Raw genomic sequence first — 20,670 nt, 5'->3', positions numbered from 1 at the left:
AGCCTTGTAATGTTCTCTTTTCTAAAGTATAATATTCTCTGGGAGCAGGTTTCTTGGAAGCTTCTGGAGGTAACCTTAGTTTCAGTTCTGTTCAATAATCACCCCGAATGCAGCCAGGAGTTAAAGTCCAGATCCTTTACTGTCTCTTTCCAAATCTTAATCTTATCTCCTTCACTTGGGACTTGGCTAGTTTTCTGGAGGCCTTCCGGATCTTGGTTTCTGTTCTTCTGCCACCACTTCTCTGTCTTCCTTCTTTCTGCCCGACTTGTGAATCTTCTTGACTGAATCCTGGCTCTGAATCTCCCATAGTCCCCAGCCAGCACAAAAGTGGAAGTTGGAATGAATCTGACTCTGCCTCCGAGAGAGTGGGTTTATGGGCTTCTGACTTGTGAATCTCCCAAAGTCCATCCTAGTTGAGGCTTCCAGCCTATATATTTTCTCCAAAGGTGTGAACTCCAATGTGGGAACCAATGTGTGAACTCCTTTAAAGGTGTGAACTCCTTTAAAGGTGTGAGCTAAGGACATAGGCATTAGCACCTTGTTTCAAGTTCTGGCCCATAACAGAGCCTGAGTATTATGAGATTCACACCCTAGAGAAGTCAGCAAGGTCTTCATACATTTGAGCTTTACAGGTTTTTGAAATTAAATAATTTCACATGGAGGTGGTAAGCCTGTCTACCCATTATATATAGAATGGAGACCTCCCTCTACCCACTTCAGTGTTCACTTCCAGCAAGGATAATTCCCTTTGGCAATTGGAGAAAAGCAGAAACTGCAGGAAAACCTCAGTAAAAAACAAAAAGATACCCTGAAGGAAAGCTGCTCAAAGAAGGTAAAAGAGTTCTTCTATACAAGCCCTTCTCCATATTTTAAGCATTTTATGGTTTGGTGGACCCCCCTTAGTCAATTAGATGAAAGCTGAATCACATCAGGCCGGGGACTGGTCAGCCAGAGCCACAGACAGTGTACCTTTCAAAAACAAGATTAGGAAGGAAATTGAGAACCCCCTAGTATTTAATAGTGGGGGCAATGATGTCTTCATGGCAGAGCCTTGGGAAGCCGGGTCCCTTGTGTGTTCCACACCTGCATTGTGGCTGGTCATGCCCCAGATGGGCCGAGGGCTGGCCTCTGCCCACAAAGGCTGATCACTGGGAGGGCACTGCCATCTCTTCTCAGGCAGAGCCTCACATCTGTGGTTTCTGCACTGGCTGACAGCATTCTGCCCAAGAAAGCTTTTGTCACCCCAGCTTGAGATGGGCTAGCTGACTTCAGCCCAGCCACCTTGATGACCATAAAAAGGACAGGTCTGTTTGTAACATCAGGCTGGGTCTTTCTGCATTTGATGAGAAGATAAGGGAACCTGTGGGCCCTCTGCTGATGGTTCTTAAAATGTAGGCCTTCCATTAGCTTCTCTGGACCCAAAGAATCAGCATAACTGTCTTCCATGTCTGCAGACCCAAGTGCTCTCTCAAAGCTGTGATAGGGAACCAGAAATGGCACCCACCAGAAGGCTGCAACTCAAAGAAGCGGAATCAAACTCGGAGCCCAGCGGCACTGCCAGCTCCCAGTTGTGGTCGCCTCTGACTGCGGCTCCACTGAGCTGGGGAATCAGTTCCCTATTAGCCATTAGTCTTCTCTCCAGAGATGAAGTCCAGAAGCATGACAGTGTAGAAGGGCCCTGCTAGGAGATCTCTAAGGAGTTTTAGAATGAAGACTTCAAGTTTAGTGAGACAGCTTTTCACTGGGTCTGCTGTTAGGATGCCCTGTGGAGGAAGGAGTTTTTAGGAGCCCTGGCCCAGGTCTCAGAGTGTATCAGCATAACTTCCTCAGAACCCAAAGATCTAGGGAGAAATCAGGTACAAAATGTGGTTGCTAATACCACTTCAGAACCTAGATTCTCTCTGCCACCCAGTGCTTCCCCTTCCTTTCTTTCTCCTTATTGAATGAACATTTCTATCTTCTTTTCTTTCTCAATCTTTCCCCCTCCTACTCATCCCTCTCTTTTCCCCTTTTTCTTTCTTCTCTATCTTTTTGAAGTGGCCATACTAGAGAAATATATAAAATGTATTTGTGCTTTTTTGTTGTATATGGTCTCACTAGGTCTCTTTTCTCTTAACTACAATTCCTTCCTAACATTTCTACTTGAATGCCTTGTTATTATCACACATGCAGCATTTCCAAAACTAAAAACCTCTCAGTCTGTTGTTGGAGCTGCCATTGTTATATTTACTCAGGCTGGAAACCCTAGGAGGATCTTTGATGAACTCTCTTCACTTTCCCCATCTGATAAGGTTCTTCCCTAGAGACGCTTCTTCTCTGTTCTGTTCTCTATTTCTCAGGGCCACAACCCTAATTTATTCTAACATCTAAAACTGTCTACAGGTGAACTTTCTGATTTCAGTTGATTCATCTGTCCAATATACACTCACACATTAAAAGGTGTCCACTTTGTGCAAAGATAGACTGTGCTAGACACGCAAACAGGACCAAAAGTGAGAAGAGGCCCTGCCCCTGAGGAGCTCACCCTCTAATGTGAAATAGGCCCTGTTTGAAGTAAGGCCGAGGTAATTTGGGGAGGGAAGAAGCCAGTTGGGGAAGTGATGTGAGGCCATGTAAGAGAGGCCCTTCTTGAAGGAGTTGGCAACTGAGGATTCTGAGAAGTAGAGTCAGGAGGACGCTCTTAAGCATGGAGCCATGCTGGTGTGAATGCACCAAGACAGGAAATATGTTAGTCCAGTGTGGCTGGAAGGGAAGATGTTGGTTCCATACTGTGAGGAAAAGAAGAGAATCAAAGAACGTTTGAGTGAGTGATCAAAGCTGATGATCCAGGCTGTTACTTATCCCTTGTTCTCAAAGAGGATTGGCTCTCATGGTCCCTCCCTTTGGCATCAGTGGAGAGAAGTATTTTTTCTGCCACAGGAAGAGATCTTTGGGGGAAAGGGGAGAAAACAGAAATGGATATTAGGGAATTGAAACCTAGGAGATGGATGGAGAGAATCAGAAAACGGTCAGCTGCCCTTTGTGAGTGCAAATCACAAGGCCTAAATGAATTATATATCAGTTTCTGATAGAATAAGGAAGTATGGTTGGGACAATTAGAGCCACTTAGAGCTGCCCAAAAGTAGAATGGATTTCCTCAGCTATCAGTGAGCTCCCACTCACTTTAAGAGAAGGCAAAATGGTCCCTTGCCTCAAGGGGATGTCATGGAGGGAATTTGAGTTCAGGTACAAGTTGGACTAGCTGGCTTCTGAGATTGCATCCAGCTCTGAGATAGGATGATTCATTGAATAGTGCTATCTATTTGTTTCTTTTAGAAATTATTTTTTAAAAGATTTTTTTGTTACTCTGAGAAAGACCACTGTTATTTTTTGTGAGTTAGTGTCCTTTGATGGTGTGAGTCTGGATGCAGTTATTAAGACCTTATCATGCTAAGGCACTGTGCTAAATACTGAATTACAAAAAAAAAAAAAAAAAAAAAGGCAAAAACTGGCCCTACTGTCAAAGAGCTCCCAGTCTAATCAAGATGACAACATGCAAACAACTTGTATGTACAAGATATGTCCAGGGTCAACAGAGAGTAATCTTAAAGGGAATTCACTAACATTGCCAAGTTAACAGGCACACCTGTTATTAAGTTCTGCGGTTAGCAAAAAATGACCAAAAAAGATTGCATACTAAAAAGAGTACTAGATAGAAGTAATAGAGGAGCAGAAAGGATACTGGACTCGAAAGATCAGAGATCTTCTCTACATTTCTGCCCTCCAGGCCACAACCTCCTTCTTAATGCCCAGCCCTGCTGCTCTTCCTCCCATCTAGAATCAAGTCCAAACACATTAGCGTGGAACCATCCAAATGCTGCCTTGCTCCTGCTGGCAGCCCACCTAGACTGGTTCATTTCCTGTTACTGTACTGTTGAGACTTTAAATTTCCTATATTGTTAGCTTCACCTGGATCCTGTCCTCTTTCCTTCCATTGGTCCAGAAGGCCAGATTCCAGGACTCTCCTTGCTGGTGTATCCTCCATTCCATCACCCTAGGCCAATGCTGCCCAGAAGGCAGTGGTTCAGCAGTGATTTTATCCCTGGGCTCTCCTCAAGAGAAGCCACCTGGGCAAACATTCACAGCCCAGTGCTACTTGAGGATGTATCAACATGGCCCTAATGATTTCCATTCCTTGGGCCTAGGATAGCTCACTCTTGTGCCTATCTCTGACTTGCTCATGAAGAGAAGGTGGCAAAGGGTGGCCCAGAGCTCTCCCCTAGGGATGTGTGCATGAGAACAGGTAGCCTCATATGCCTCCGTAGTTTCTGGGGAGACAAATCCTGCCTCTATCTCCCCATCCTGTGGCTTTCTCAGGGTTTGTCCTCCCCCAACAGGCAGTAGGAAAAAAGTCTGAAAGAAAGCTATGGAAGGCTATCAGTTTGCTTTTATACCCACCACAGGGCTTCTTACCAACAGTCCAAGCCAGCCATTATATTTTGGGACAGTTCTGCCCCTTGGCGCTTTTTGATACCCAAAATTAGAATTAGAATCCAGCCTCTGACAGGGAGTTGTCAACAAATTGGATAGAATACCAACCAAAGGATGGGGCTGGGGTCAGGAAGACTAGAGCATCAAATCACCTTCCCTCTGTCTGACTCAGTTTCTCACCTATAAAATGGGGATGATAATAGTCCCGGGGTTGTGGTGAAAATCAAGATCATATTTGTAAAGTGCTTAGCAAGGTGCCTGGCACATAGTGGGTGCTCAATAAAGGTTTGAATTCCCTTCCTTTCTCCCATACTAAGTAGCAGCTTCGACCAAATAATTCATCTTGGGGCAACTCTAGTCATTGAGACTTTGTCCTTTCCAAAAGGTCAGGGGGTAAGATCACAGTCTCTTACAAATTACTACTGAAATACGTGACTAGTTGATTAGGGCTAGGATCATTAGGTTCTAGCTGGGCTTCTCTTCCCCCATTAAAAAGGTTTTGCTTCTTGTGAGTCAACAAATATGATCGAACACTTCCTTGTTCCTCTTGTTCTTCAAGTATTATACACAATGAAATCTTGTTAAAACCCACTGGAAAATTGTAGTACTTTGTGGACCTTAGAAACTATGTGATCCCTTATTTTACAGGTAAGGTGGCTGAGGAAGAAACGTGTGGGATTAAATCCCCTCATCTTGACTTGAGTACATAGGCCTAAAGTTCTTTCTCCCAGGAAAAATTGAAGAAAAGTGGGGATCCAAGGACCCCTGAATGCATAACAATTATGCATTAAGTATTTTTAAAGCTTTTGGGGAATGTTTCAAGTTCTTGTTTGGTGATGGTGAGAGCTGGGAAATAAAGCATGAGGAAAAAAGGACAAGCTAAAAAGGTGATTATTTTAGAGAGGAAATAAATAAAGGAGATGATAGCTCAGGGGAAAAGTCAACAGAAATCAGGGTTCTCATTTGATTTCAGACTGCTCTACAGTCTAAGCTGGCCCTGGCAAAGCAATAGGGGGCAGAGGCTACTGATGAACCAACTTTCCCTGCTCAAGCTGCCAACTGCTCATCCTTGAATTCCTTTCTTACTCTTGTCGCCATGATCATTCATCATCATCAACTTCGGGAGGTTCTCAGGAACCTGAAAGCAGGTTTTGTCCTGAGCTTGGGGGACATTCAGGAGATGACCTCAAGCTCAAGCATATCCATCACCCACAAGCTGGACCTGAGAGGACAACATTTCTACTGATTTCAGCCATTGGAAAGAAGTGCCAAGGGCTTAGGAAAGGATAACAGTAAAACATTAGAGAAAGGAAAAATAGTTGTGAGACCTTTGGGGACAGAGCTGGCTGGTCTCTGGGAGCAACTTTAAGCAGCCTGGCTCATGGTGGTGGTCCCTGATAATGGTATCAGATAAGTGTGTTTCTTTTTATGTCTCTGCATACTGACATTAACCTGAATTCTATGTTCTTTCAGCACTTGGTGTGGGTAACTACATATGTCCCATTTGTAGTATCACCCTTACATCTATAGAAATGTACCAGTCCCACATGCAAGGAAATAAACATCAGATTAAGTAAGTAATTTTGTGAAAATGCTCCTATGATGCGGGTGATTAGGGCCTCTGTCCATTAGTGTTTGCCTACAGAGATTCCTTCTACCCAAGCAGAGCCTAGACCCCTTATGGTACTTGTCCTAGCTTCCCTACATTCCAATGTCCTCTAGAATAAAGCTTCCAGAACCTCCTAGTCTGGGCTGGGAAGCTGGGCCAGCTGCAAGGGCCACCACAAAGACCATTGCTAACAGACATTCTCTCGGAGCCATCAGAACCCAAACGATGACCAAGTCAGTGTTGGCTTGGGACCTGTTGTTAGCCAGTTAATGAGAGCAGAGTGAATTGATCTTAAGGCAGGTCCTTAAGAAAGGAATCTAACCAGTAAAACCTAAGATATCTTATATAAGAGTTCAGTGATCAAAATTTTATATTCCTTTGGGCAAAGCACCCACAGGTAAGGGTATGAACCCTGTGTGGACAGAGGGAGAGGAAGGCAAGGCAGGGCCGGGCAGGACAGAACAGGGCAGGGTAAGAAAAGTCGTCATTCATATTTCTTAGAAAACTTGTCAGTGCTGCATCCCCTTTCCCTGCCTTTATCTCCCTCTAGTCCCAACTCCTTGACAGAGTGAGAACAAGATTGAGAATACTATCAGATGCTTTTGTTTTCACCTAATTCAAAAAAGGGGAAATAAATTAAAACCCAAGGAGAATTAGAATGCCATTCCATCTCATGCCATCTGTATTTTTATATGCCCTTCAGATGTATATAACTTCAGTCAGTGCATACATGTGCTTTAAACTGCATAATTAACTCGTATTGGTAAGGTGATCCAAGACTGATAGACTCAGAATCCAAAAAGATCTCAACAGCCGGAATGATGGAGAGAATCTAAACAAAATAGGAAAGGGGAGTGATAAACAGGCATTTTGTAGGAAGATGTGGGGGACTTAGTGGCTCAGGCTAAGAAAGAGAATACCAGAGGGGGCACATGGAGTCCTTGCCCTGTTCTCTGTTCTGGGAAGGCTCTACCTGGTGCATGATGTCTACCTCTAAGCACATTTTAGAATTGATGGAGCACCATTTTATCCAAATTAAAATGTTCTCGATGATAAGGGGACTTGATGCCATATAATAAGAAAGTCAGGGAAGTTCATCTTCAGAAGAAGAGACTTAGGGGGACCATGAGGCCATGTTCAAACATTTGTAAGATTGTTGGAATGGGATAATAGTCTACTTGGTCCTCAGGGGAGAACAGAGGAAGTGAATATCCCCTGGGGGATGGCTGGATTCTGGATAAAGGGAGCAAAAGGGACCAGGGCTGCCTTGTCTCTGGACATGTTCTGCCAAAGGCAAATTGCTGGGAAATTTTAGAGGAGGTGGGTACTTCAGATTGGATTAGATGGCCCCGAGTTCCTTTACTGTGATTTTAGAAGTACACACGTTACTTTTACTTAATTCAGTAACCTAAGATTTTCAAAAATTACTTGCCCCTAGCCCCACAGTATGTCCCTATAGGAACTAGCAAGACCCTTTTCTCAGACCTGTCTCCAGAGGGCCAAGAACCAAGTACTTTCTCAGTCTCGTTTGACAGTGATCTGAGCCATCAGGCCTTCTCTCTGTGGGCCAGAACCGGCCCCAGTTGTGCCTGCTGAGCAGAGAGTGGGGAAAAGAGCCCAAGGCAAGGGCACCAGGGCCTGATTTGTGAGTGACCTGGAAAGCCCGGAGGCATCTTCTGGAAGGGGGATCACACCTGTTTTCTGAATCTCATGTTTCAGTTGAGGAACACAGGATTTAGAGCTGGGAGGGAACTTGAAAAGCATAGACCAATCTTCTCTTTTTACAAATCAGGAAACTGAGGGAGGAAAGGGAATTGCCGTGCCCAGGGCCACCCAGTAACTAGCAAAGCTGGGATTCCAATCCAGGTCCTTTGGCTTCAAGTCCAGCTGTGTCCCTCTGGCTCTACTGCTTCCTTGAGTCTAGTGAACTTTTGAAAGGACACAACTTTTTGGTTGTAAACAAAGCGGCTCAGTAACAAAAACCCTCTTCCCCTTCTTTCCCTCAGAGAATCTCTGGTTGTCAACCTAATGAAGAACTCAAAGAGAACCTTTCACTCTTTCCAAGATGAGCTGGCTGACTACATCCAGGTGCAGAAAGCCCGAGGGCTGGAGCCCAAGACTTACTTCAGGAAGATGGCGGAGGATCACTTTGAGATGCACAAGTACAAGGAGGAGCAGGACGCCAGGCCCCAGAGCGCACTGGTGGCCTTTGAACAGAGACTCCCACCCGAGACCTTCCAGGCCTGCCCTGGAGCCTACGCCCTCACGCGCACAGTGGAGAACACCCTTTCTCATTGGTCACCCGTCCACGACAGCCGGCTCCGACTAGAATCTTTTGGCCATGGCCAGCCCAGCAAGGAAGAGTTCTCAGAAAAATTCACAGCCTTGGGGCCCACTCAGCAGGACGATAACTCAGGGCCGTCCAGCATCTCCTCGGACAACAGCATCAATTCCTATCAAGCAGGTCATAAACCCAAAGGGACTCATCGGAGGAAGAGGCATTTAAGGGAAGATGAAGAAGACCGGCCAAACGAGGAAGAGAAGAGGAAGAAAAATGTGGAGGACAAGGACTCAGGCAAAGACCACAAGGCTGTCCGGAGGAGGAAGGCAGAAGCAGATGGCACCAGCATAGGGAAGCCGAAGCATAGGAAAGAGAAAAGGAATCGGGAAATAGCTGCTGACAAAGAAGACCGGAGACACCGGAAGGAGAAGAAGGAGCCTCTGCCCAGGAGGACAGAGGAGGAGATGCTGTGGGACGAGTCCATCCTGGGCTTCTGAGGCCACTGCTCTGACGTCAGATGCCAGATGCTAGTGGCCTCTGGATGCCCAGCCATCACAAGGCCATCTGAAGGTGTTCGGCCTGTTCTCCAGCACTTTAAAATGAGGAGAAATGACTTCTCTTAACGTTTTCTAAAAATGATTTCATGAAAATGCCTTGTTTTTTTCCAGGTAATGCTGCTTCATTTTGTACGGAAGACTACTTTTCTTCTTTCTCTTCTTTGAGTTATCCTTTATTTCAAATGACCTTTCTGAATGTCTTTTTTGATTAGGTTCCTGTTGGTTTGGGTTAAGATTTGGTGTTTTGTTTTTGCTTTGTTGTTTGCTTTTTTTTTTTTTTTTTAAGAGAATATACAAAAACAGTGTAGAATTATTTTTCCCCATGTTTAGACTTAATTTACAGTGTGTTTTCCAGGTCTGGAAGTATAAAATGACATAGGCTAAAGTCAGATATACATAGTTTAAAATGTTCTCAAGTAAATAATACTAATCAGAATTCATTTTACATTCAGGAAGTGTTCATATTAAAAATATTCTAATTTTACATGCTGTTCTATATAAATTGTGTTCCCTTTATAATATAGTTGTATCTTTCATTGAACGATTTGTACTTGGTACTTCATACCTCTGTTATGTGGCCACAAGGGCTGCTGCTGACCACGGCTGGTAAGGAAGAGGTGCCTGAGCTGGGAATCATTGATTGATTAGAGGACTCTTGCTTAAGGAATTGCTTTCTACCTCAGGAAGTATGGAAATTCTCCCACCCAAAGTCATTCCTCTTGCTGCGTGGAACATAGATCAGATTGTCCAGGCACCTCGGGCTGCCCTCACCAGCAGTCTGACCCAATGGAGACGGAGGGGAGGGAGCTACTGACTCTTTACCAAGAGCGTGGTGTAGCTTCCATATCGTACCTAGGTCCTGCTCAATCCCTGGATAAATAAACAAAGCCCAGGTATGAAAGGCACATTGGAGTGTGTGCAACATTCTTTGTTTTGTTTTGTTTTGTTTTAATGTTGAATAGAGAATCACAAAATTTAGAGATAGAAAAGACTTCTGATCATTTGACCCAGCGGTTCTCAGGGCCCTCTTACACTCTTTAAAAGAAAATGGAGACCCCCCCCCAAAGAGCATTTCTTTATGTAGGTTATGGCTATTGAGAGGCCTTATTTGAAATTAAGACATTTTAGAATTATTATGAAAATATGTTCACCTCGAGAAACTTCCCAAAAGGAGCTCAGAAAACCCTGTTTTGAAAACTAATGATGGGGGCAGCTAGGTGGCGCAGTGGATAGAGCACCAGCTTTGAATTCAGGAGGATTCAAGTTCAAATCTGGTCTCAGTCACTTAACACTTCCTAGCTGTGTGACCCTGGGCAAGTCACTTACCCCAGCCTCAGGGGGGAAAAAAAAAAAAAAAAAGAAAAGAAAAAAAGAAAAAGAAAATAGGTAGAAAACTAATGATGGAACTTCATATCATTTCACAGAGGAGTGAAATGGTCCATAGAAACTAAGTCACTTGCCTAAAGTTTCCCACCAAGTTAGTGGGAGGATCAGGACTGTGGCCAGATCTCCTGGTTCCCATTCCTCCTACCCTTCCCACTAATCTGTCACACTGAGCTAATCATACCAGACCAGCCATTGCTTTCCCCAGTTTAGTTACTCTTCATCCTAGAAAAACTCACTGGCCGACCAGATTTTCATCTCTTCTTGACCAGATTTTAGCCCTTCATGCTGACTCTGTCTCCTGATTTTTCAGTGTTCTAACTAAAGCAAGCCCCTCAGTGTTCTAGGACTATCTGTTGTGTCTTGTACCATTTCCTGTTATATTCTCTTTGAAATTAATTGAAAACATTCCTGGCCATGAAAATGTGTTTGAACAGCAATAGTTTCTCCTGGCTCACTTTTCCCCATCCTTTGAAAATCGAGTACCATTCAAAGAGTGCCTTGTATGTGATCACAAACCCTGCCGACCACAGGGCAGGGAGGAAACACGGATGTGGATAAGACACGGGTCTCTGCCCTGATGAGGCTCACAATTCGGAATGGCAGGAGTATCAAGCATGACATAAAAATACAGGCAAATCTACTATAATTCCACACAGGCATTCCTAAAAAATCACCACTACTGCAAAATCACACAACAAAAACTACAGTCCTTATGGGCACAGCACACAAAAACTTTCAGTATCACATTTTTTCTAAAAAGTGTCGACCACACCAGACCCGGCCTCTCACCTGTGAATGGTCAGAGCCAAATAAAGAGACTAGAGAAGGAAGTCAGGGATCAAGCAGGTTTAATTTTAGAGTGAGATTGGCATTTCTTGGGACAATGGAGGCATTCTTGGGTCCCATGGGAACAGTCTCTTAAGTTCTTGCTGGATTCCGGCCACATTAAGCCTATGACCATTCAGCGAGGTGTGTGTAGAACCAGTTAGCATGGTGAGAACAGGAGTGCAGTACCTGGTTTGGCTCATAATAAATTGTATAGTATATAACAATAAATTTTATATATACATATATATGTTATATATAAATTAATAAATGTAGTGTGAGCATTAATCAAGGAACATCTGGTGCTAGTCAAAGCAATTCACATTGCCAAAGGATGAGATTATCCATAGCACAAAGGATTGTTTTTATGCCAACCTCAGGGTACAGCCTGCTTGCTGGTTCTTAGCTCTGGGAAACGGTGTCTTCAAGCATCTTGACAGTAGAAACCTACATTAAAAAGGATAGCATCGTTTTAAACATGTTCAATGGTTAAGAACATAGATGTTACAGTAACTAGTGGTGATGATTGGGGCCTTGGGCTCTCTCCTATTGACTTGAAGAGACACCATGGTAGGGAGGGAGCCCAGGAGAGTGTGTGGGTTCCCTACTACATCAGAAGATAAGATACCATGTTTGGAGTATTGAATGGGTGTAGGGGTTTTTTTTGTTTGTTTTTTTAATATACCTAGAAATGTTCACAAATGCAAAAGAATGGCAAACTTTTAGGATAAAATAAAAAGGATAAAATCCTTTTAGGATATCACAGTGAAGAGAAGTAGCTGATAGTTGTGTGTGTCTTGTATATGGCTAAGTTCAGATGGGTAAAATTTTCAAGTATGAAATCATGCATAAGCAAACACAAAACCTGCATTATGCTCAAATTATTCTCTAATATAGCCATCTAGTTGGTACAAATTAGAATTTTCAAAACTATAGTAATGATAGAATTTAACCGTATGCAAAAAAATGCATGAGAGATGAAAAAACTGCTTTATGAGGTCCATGGAGGAAGATAACCCACCTCCATGATGAATTGGGGATATCAGCCCCAGCTTTGAACATTTGGAGTGGTTTTTGAGAAGTGGATGGGGAGGAATTCAGCATGGGAAGTGTGAGGCAGGAAGACATTCCAGGTATAGGAAACTTGCTAAAAACATAAAGGATCCATTTAAAGATAACCAGCAGCAATTTTTGGGAAGAAAACAGTTTGATTAGAAAGGTATCATGGTTTTATATGGATGAGGGCTTTGATCTCCAATAGTAATATCTAATTTTTTACATTTGTTAATCCATTTATTCCCAAGATGACTGACTTTGAGCTACAGGCCTTGGTGGGTCCTTGGGACTTTCTTGCTGGATTCCAGCCACAGCCACCATCCTCATAAGTGAAATGGAACTCTGCAAATACCTGGAATACTAAATATAAGTAATTGTTCTTCTGAATCCTGGTTTCAGAAACTCTTCTCTCTGGCCCCACTAACTGGCTTCAGTTCAGGTGGCTCACCTTTCCTCCAAAGTGTCAATAAATCCAATTTTTCTTGTCCTGCCTTCTCAAGCCCGATAGCCATTTCAATCTAGTCTGACTCTTTGTGGCCCTTCTTAGGGGTTTTCCTAGCAAGGTTACTGGAGTATCATCTTACAGATGAGAGTAATTTGCCCAGTGTTACTCAGCTAGTATCAGAGGCCAGATTTGAAATCAGAGGATGTTTTCCTGACTCCAGGCCCAACATTATGGCACTATCTAGTTGATTGATCAATGCTTTGGGGGCTAATTAGTCTGGCTCAGTTTATCTCATTAATCTATTTAGTAGCCAGAGCAACTTAAAATAGAGCAGAGATCCACCCACCCCCCATAGGAATGAGAGGCAAGAAATGGCAAGCTGCAAACTTTCCATAATGCTGCAGATTGAGGAAAGGAAAAGGGAAGCAGTTGTGGTTCCTTAACTAAACAGGTAGCAAAGAGCCCTAGGCTTGAATCTGACCACCAAGTCCTGTTCCTGTTTAGCTCTATAATCCAGCCTCAGTCACCCCCAGTTTCCTCATCTATGTAAGAAAGATATAATACACTTTTTCAAATGCTTGTCAAGAGGTATATAGAAATGTGACCTATTACCCCAGAATGCAACAGGACAATTGAATAAGGCGAGGTGGTACCTTACATTTTAGGCTTTGAGGCCCTGGATGCCATCCAGTGTTTCTCCATCATTTAGTTAGTGCTCATCCAACCTGATTCATCTATTTCTTCATATGCCACTGAAATCAATCTCAGAATAGTGCTCCCTCCAAGACACAGTGGGCCTTGGCCAAGTTTATTTTGGGTAGCAACCTAATTCATCAGTCTCAGTGCCTACCTTTCTCTGCTGTCTCTTTTATTTCTGTCAACATTTGTTCTTAGGAAAATAGTTGATAAAAATCTAATTTAAAAAAGTGAATTTCTAATGGTGGAGTTTCAGCAATTAGAGGAAACAGAGACTCCTTCCCAAAGTCCCTAAAAGTCTCCTTAAGTGTGTTTCTAAAACTTGTCCCAATCCATGATAAGAAATCTTGCAAGGGATAGGAAGCAAGGGTGAATAGGGGTGGGGGGAGAGAAAGACAAGCTAAAGTGATGAAAAAACGTAACAGCAGTAGAATTTGCTCAGTGGGGATTTCATCCCTGTCGTTAGTGACAGGTATGGGTCCCTGCTGCTGTGATACACGAAAGTTAAAAAAAAAAAAAAAAGAAAAACCTCTGGGTTGGGATGGGAAGAAGGAAGACGCTCCAGGAAAGTTGGAGGCACAGCATTTCATAGCCAGTGTTCTGCCAAGTCAGCCTGAATTCCAGCAACTTCTTTGGACCAGTAGAGCACTGATTTTGTCACTGACACACAAAAAATATTCTCAAAGAAACCAAACAGCCCTGTGCATTTTGTAAGAAAAATATCTAGTCTGTAGTTAATAATGTTAAAAATATCTAAGCTATAGTTAATAATGTCACCCCCTTTTCAGCTCTCTTCTTCTGGATGACTTTCTAAATTTTTTTTTCCTCCGCTAACTGCAGGGGGTTATGGTGGGTATTGGGTGACATTCAGGCATTTTGCCCTTTCCTTTTTTCTGGGTAGCTAATAATTGATTTATTAATTATGGCTAGCATGTAATCAATAACATGAGGTCCGTGGTCCTCTAGGAAAATTCTGCCCTTTCCTTTTTATATCTTAGGGTGGGAACAGAACTCAAGAGGCCATATGAAGTCCAATACTCTGCCTCTGGCGAGGACTGTCCTAACCCAGAGTGGAGAGCAAAGGCTTTGTACGATCTACAGTATAGTGCCAGTGGCCAGGTAGGATGTTATCGCATGGGAGAGAATAAGAGGAAGGCAGCGTTGAAAATAGCAGACTGGATTTAATCATTTTCAAATGAAAGCCAGGTGAACATAACAGATGTTTGTAGTTTCACGTACAATTTATTCTGTTATATACATATGTATATAATGTGTGTGTTGTAAATGCAGAGAATGAGGCAGTAAGAATATTTCCATACAGAACATGTGGAATATGATATATATTGTCAAATGATGGGGATGTGTAACTTTTGTTAAATTGCTTCTCTCCCCCTAATTCTTTTTAAATCTTTATTATAAAGAGAGGCACAGGAGTGGTATATTTAGAAATGTATTATAAAAACAATGTCAATACAAAAAAAATTTTCTATTTCAAAAATTCCATGTGTTTCATTGGGGGAAGTTGTCTTTTTTATGAAAGTTTAAATTATCCTTTAATTATTTATTATATCATTATTATTATAAATGTTATGATAATATATTACATGTTAAACATAACTACAAGCATATAATAACCATATATTAGATAATATAACATTAAGTATTATGTGTAATATAATATTAAATATATTATACATTGTGAGTATATAATTATTACATAACATAATGTATGGTTAATTAAATATATATTGTATTATATTGGTATATTTAAAATCAAATATATTAAATATTTAATATCATAATGTTTATTAATATAAAATTTTTTATTTTTTATCTTTTCTTCCCCCCTCACTCCAAGGGGAAAAAAAGCAAATAAGCATGTCACACATCAGCCGCATTCAAAACCGTGTGTCTCACTCCGTGCCCCACGTCCCTCACCCCTTTCAGGAAATGGATAGAATGCAGGAATCATCATTGATCTTTGGGAAGGAATCATGGTTGGTCAATACATTGATCAGAGTTTGTAAATTTTTCAAAGTCCTTTACAAAGCACTTCAAACCTCTGTGAGGTAGGCAGAGAAGGAAAAAAGCTGTACAAGGCTACACGGCTAGTTAGTGGCAGAGACAGGGACTTGATGCTCATTTTTTTCAACAATTGGAGCAGCCGAATGGTACTTTAATTAGAGCATTGGGCCTGTACTCAGGAAGATATGAGGTCAAATGTGGCTTTAGACACATAATAGGTGTGAAACTCTTGCTAAGTCACAACATCAGTTTTCCTCTCTGTAAAATGGGTATAATGTTATCTACTTCACAGGGTTGTTGTGAGGATCAAACAAGACAAAAATTATAAAGTACTTAGGGCCGTGCCTGGCACATAGTAAGAGCTATATAAAAATTGTTTCTTGGCAGAGCTACTGGAGAGATTGGCCATTTCCTTCTCCAGCTCATTTTACAGATGAGGAAACCAAGGCAAACAGAGTGAAGTGATTTGTCCAGGATCACACAGTCTGAGGCCAGATTGGAACTCAGAAGTGGACCTCTGGCCCAGTACTCTGTGCACGACGGTGCCCCCTAGCTGCCCCCTAGCTGCCCCATATAAATGTTTGCTATTCTTATAGTGTATATAGTAGTATATATTACAGAGTGCATAGTGATCTGTATTATAGAGCATATGGAAGCATATATTATATGGTAATATGTATTAAAATAAAATACAATAATATGGTAATATATAATACATATTAAGCACATGGTGGTATATATTATAGAACATGTAGTAGTATATTTTATAGAACATATAGTGGTATATATTATAGAGTATATAGTGGTCTGTATTAGAGAACATATGGAAGTATTTATTATATGGTAATATATATTAAAGAGCACATAGAGGCATATATTATAGAACATATAGTAGTATACTGTATAGGGTATATAGTGGTATATATTACAGAGTATATAGGAGTATATGAGTGCATGTATGCTCAACCCCTACCCCCCTAAAATGTAATTATTTTGTTTGTAGCAGTGCTTGACACAAAGCAGGCATTCGATAAATGCTGGTTGATTAGTTGATGTAGGACGCTCCCCACTCCCCTGACAAAGGGAAGTGCTGTAAGAATTCATGAGACCAGAGAAAATGGCACAGTTTCGGACCGGCTGAGCCAGGATGTCTGGGTCTCTAGGCCTGGTGCTTTTCCCATTATGCCCCCAGTGAAACGAGGTACCGTAGTTCCAGAGATTGAAAGCTGGGCCTCTTGCTACGAACAGCATCCAGTCCTAAATGACCCTATATGAACTGTGTGTGTGTGTGTAGGAAACTCACTGGGAAGTAGCAGAGCCAAGCTCCACCCTTCTCACCATGCTGTTGTTCAGAGGGCCAGGAAAACCACCTGGAGCATCTGAATTGTCCCATCACTGCTGGCACTCACAATGGGGTGGTTGTGTCTCCCCCATCCCCCCGCTGGTCCCCCTAGTGAGATAAGAAACCCACCGCAGGCAGCTTTTCTCAGGGGCTCCCGTAGTGGGAGCAACACCAGGTGCACCCACAGCAGCTGCAGAGACACCGCTCTCTCCCCCCAGCCTCCATTCAGGGGGCAAACCAGTCTCTCTGCAGTCAGATTTGTTGGGTGGGGGGGAGACCACTTCCCAGCCCTGCCCCAGAGGGGGGACTAGGGGTGAGGCAGGCACACAACACACAGGGGTTACAGTGAAGAACATCTGAATCTTCCTTTGCTTCCTCAAGGAGTGATAGACCCTCAGTGCTCTGCCCTGGCCAAACCTCATTCAGCTCTGGGTGGTCCACTTCAGGAAGGACCATTGATGAGCTAATGACCTGCAGAACAACCAGGAGAGAGAAGGGGCTCTAAGCCTGCCATGTGAGGACCCCCCCCACAGATCAAAAGGGAGAAGACTCAGGAGGGGAACATTTGGGTGGCTGTCACCTAGGATGAGGCTTTTCTGTTTGGCCCCAGAGGAGAGAGCCAGGGAGGATGAGTAGCACGCACAAATAGGCAAAAGAAGCTTAGAATAAAAAATAAAAACAACAAAAAACAAAAAAACTTTCTAAGCACTAGAGAAAGACAAAAGGAGTCTGAGCAGCTTCTGGGAGATAGATGGTGGCTCCCCGCTTTAACAGATGCTGGATAATCCTCAGGCAACCACACAGTGTGGACCCTTTGGGGGCCATCCAGCATCCGGGTCCTGATGGTCATCAAGCTCCCTTCCAATCTGCAGGTTCTATGAGCGTTCGCTCTGTTAAGACTCGTGTTCTGAACTCTGTGAGGGCTACTTTCCACCTGTGGAATCCTGAGCAAATCCTTTCCTCTGGGGCCCTCGTCTGTAACGTGAGGGCCTGGATTGAACGGCCTCACAAGTCCCTCCCAGCTCTAACGCTCAGGCTCCTGTCTGGGGAGGATCAAACCTCGGATCTCCTGGCAAAGGCTTCTGTGACGTGTGCCGGTCACAAGATTCAGGCCTCTGTCATACATTTGTGTGTCTATGTTCCTCTCTGTGTTATCTTTGCCTGTTACATATTTATTTCTCTATGCATATATTTGTGTGTTGTATATTTATATTGCACATATATGTATATTTCTATACATTCTATATGTATGTCGCATAGCTATTTATTCTATGTGGGGTTTTTTGGTTTGTTGGGTTTTTTGCTTGAGGCAGTTGGGGTTAAGTGACTTGCCCAGGGTCACACAGGAAATGTCTGAGGGCAGATTTGAACTCATGTCCTCCTGACTTCAGGGCGGGTGCCACCTAGCTGCCCTTGTGTTTTTAACATGTATGCATATATGGATATAAGCATGGAGGCAACTAGATTGAACAGTAGATAGGAGGCCAAGGCTGGAATCAGGAAGCTCTGGGTTCAAATGTTGTCTCAGACACTAAGTGTGTAATCCTGGGCAAGTCACAACCTTATTTGCCTAGATTTCCTCATCACTCATGGGGGGATGACAATAATATCTACTTCCCAGGAGGAGTTGTTGTGAGAAGCAAAGGAGATAATAATTGTAAAGTGCTTCCCACAGTGTGGCACAGGGCAAGCACTATAGAAATGCGTGCTATTATGTGGGTATGTACTATATATAGATATATGTTTGTATATGGACTATGCACACATCTATGTGGATATAGACTAAACACTCTCTTGCGTGTGTGTGTGTGTGTGTGTGTGTGTGTGTGTCCCGAATAGCTAGCATTTACATGGCATTTCCTCTCTGCCACCTATCACGTCCCCCTGGGCCCAAGGGGCTAAGGCACTGTACCCCGCCCCTCTCCACTAAGGGACTCCTTCTTGTCTGGTTCTACACCTCACTGGGTCCCAGGAGAGCCTGAGCAACTTAAGGAGGAGAGTCAGGTCCTTCCTAGTCCCCTTTGTTTCATTCTGCCCCTACTCTGATGCCAAGGGGAAGATTACTTAAGGCTTAAGTTGGACCTCATGCCCGTGGTCTCCCCAGGGGTGAAAAGAGAAAGCTACTCCAGACACAATATGCATGAGGTATGGGAGAGGTGAGTTCTGGAAGAAGCCATTTTTGGGGTGGCTGGCCAGGCATAGTGACACTGCACTGCACAATGCCCCCTCATGATGGGTGGGCTTATTCTCCTGCTGGAGACCCTCTGCTCCAAGTTCTCTCCTGACACTAGCCAGTTCTGTCCAAGGATTGGCCCACACCTTGAACTGGAAAGGTTGCTTCCATCTCAGGCTTGTGTTTGGTAACCTCAACTCATGAAAAGTAAATTTAAAACAGAAAAGGCAGCCGGGCTGAAAGGTCCAGGCCCAGCTCATCTGGCCCAGATGCAGCCTTCCCACCCATTCCCCTCCAACAAATCACAACACTCTCTATGCAATCTTTAAATGGAAAATTAGGGAAAAGTCAACTGAGAGATTTTAAAAAGGCACCGAATCATCATTTCTTCCTAATCGTTGATCGATAATGGGGGAAAGGGAAGAGATAACCATTTATTAAGCACCTACCATGTGCCAAGCTCTTTACAAAAATGATCTCATTTGATTCTCACAACCCTTGGGAGATAGATGCTATTATTATCCCCATTACCCAGATGAGGAAACAGTTTCCAGGATCACACAAGGCTAGTCCCATGGTGAATTTGAAATTCTCCTTCCTGACTTGACCCAGTGCCACCTGCTGCTCCCCCAAAGCATCCCCAAACCATCAGCACTGAGTCATATGTGACCAAGTGGAAGTAGCCAGAGATTTGTCATCCCTAAGGATGTACCCTGGTATAAACGAACACACACACATACACACACACACACACACACACACACACACACACACACACACACACACACACTACCAGAAGCACTCAGGATAGTCCTATCCATGTCCCAATGTAGAAAAATCATTGGAGGAGGGAATACTAAGACAAAATTGGACAGCAGTTTAGGGTACTCTTCCAGGAAGGCTATGACTGCCCAAGTTCACACAACCATTAAAGGGAAGAGTTGGGGAATTCCAACACAAATGATTTGACTCCAAACCTCCAAATCACACATTGACCCATTTTCAGTCATTAGCGAACTCCCTGGGATACAGGTGATCGGACTGATGCATATGGTACAGCCCCGGTCTTAGATTTAGAAGACCCAGATTTCTTTATATTCCTCGGATTTGCCCATATCAATTGCCTTATGAGATGCCCTTTAATTATTAGACCACAGTTGAACTATGAATCCCCCTGTTTTAGGTGGCTTTTACACCTTGCTTTGCTTTTGCTTGCTTTGGAGATGGAGAATCCTGAGTCACCATCGAGGGCCCTGAAAAGTTAAGTAACTTGTTCAGAATGGCCTGGGTACTCCCTGATCCGGGACTTCCAAAGCCAAGCCCCGCTCCTGCCCAGATCTGGCTCTCTTGCCATCTTCTGCCTGCCCCTCAGACTAAGCCCCAATCATCACACTTTTCTGTCCCCTCCAAAATTCATTTTTTTCATGATCTTAGTAAGTGCCTCCCCTCCCTGGAGGGCTTCCTCCTCCACACTGTGCATTATTACTGAAAGCTTTCCAGATTTCTCTGAATTACTCATACTTGTCAGTCTCAACTGCATCATAGCACTCCATGATGATAAAGGATTATGATCATTTATTTAACCATCTCCCCTATGGTTGGACATCTAGGCTGCTTTCAACTTTTAGCAATTGCCTATAAAGCTGCTCTGAAAAATCTGAACAGCCATTAACTTAACATGCGACTATCTGTGTGTGGAGATATGTAGATCGATATTTATACCTGGTTATCTTTGGAGAACCGGAGCCTACAAGGTATCGGAAACATTTTTGCCGAATAGAGAGATTGGAGAATAAAGTGAAAAG

The 20,670-nt window shown here is 43.2% G+C and overlaps 1 protein-coding gene across 6 annotated transcripts in view; it reads left to right on the top strand.

The window, feature by feature from the left end:
* Positions 1–9,207, top strand: part of KRCC1 (lysine rich coiled-coil 1) — a 39,274-nt gene extending 30,067 nt beyond the window's left edge. For 5 of the 6 annotated variants that reach the window (XM_074285676.1, XM_074285675.1, XM_074285677.1 and 2 more), the window contains 2 exons: positions 5,944–6,043; positions 8,086–9,207. In XM_074285676.1, coding sequence (XP_074141777.1) covers positions 5,944–6,043; positions 8,086–8,857 — 872 coding nt within the window. In that variant the 3' untranslated portion in view covers positions 8,858–9,207. The remainder of the gene's footprint in view (positions 1–5,943; positions 6,044–8,085) is intronic. The other variant, XM_074285680.1, reaches the window with a different exon arrangement.
* Positions 9,208–20,670: the final 11,463 nt, after the last annotated feature.

Source organism: Sminthopsis crassicaudata, chromosome 2, assembly GCF_048593235.1.
Source record: "Sminthopsis crassicaudata isolate SCR6 chromosome 2, ASM4859323v1, whole genome shotgun sequence".
Classification (NCBI taxonomy): domain Eukaryota; kingdom Metazoa; phylum Chordata; class Mammalia; order Dasyuromorphia; family Dasyuridae; genus Sminthopsis; species Sminthopsis crassicaudata.
This window is presented reverse-complemented; position numbering and strand designations above follow the sequence as displayed.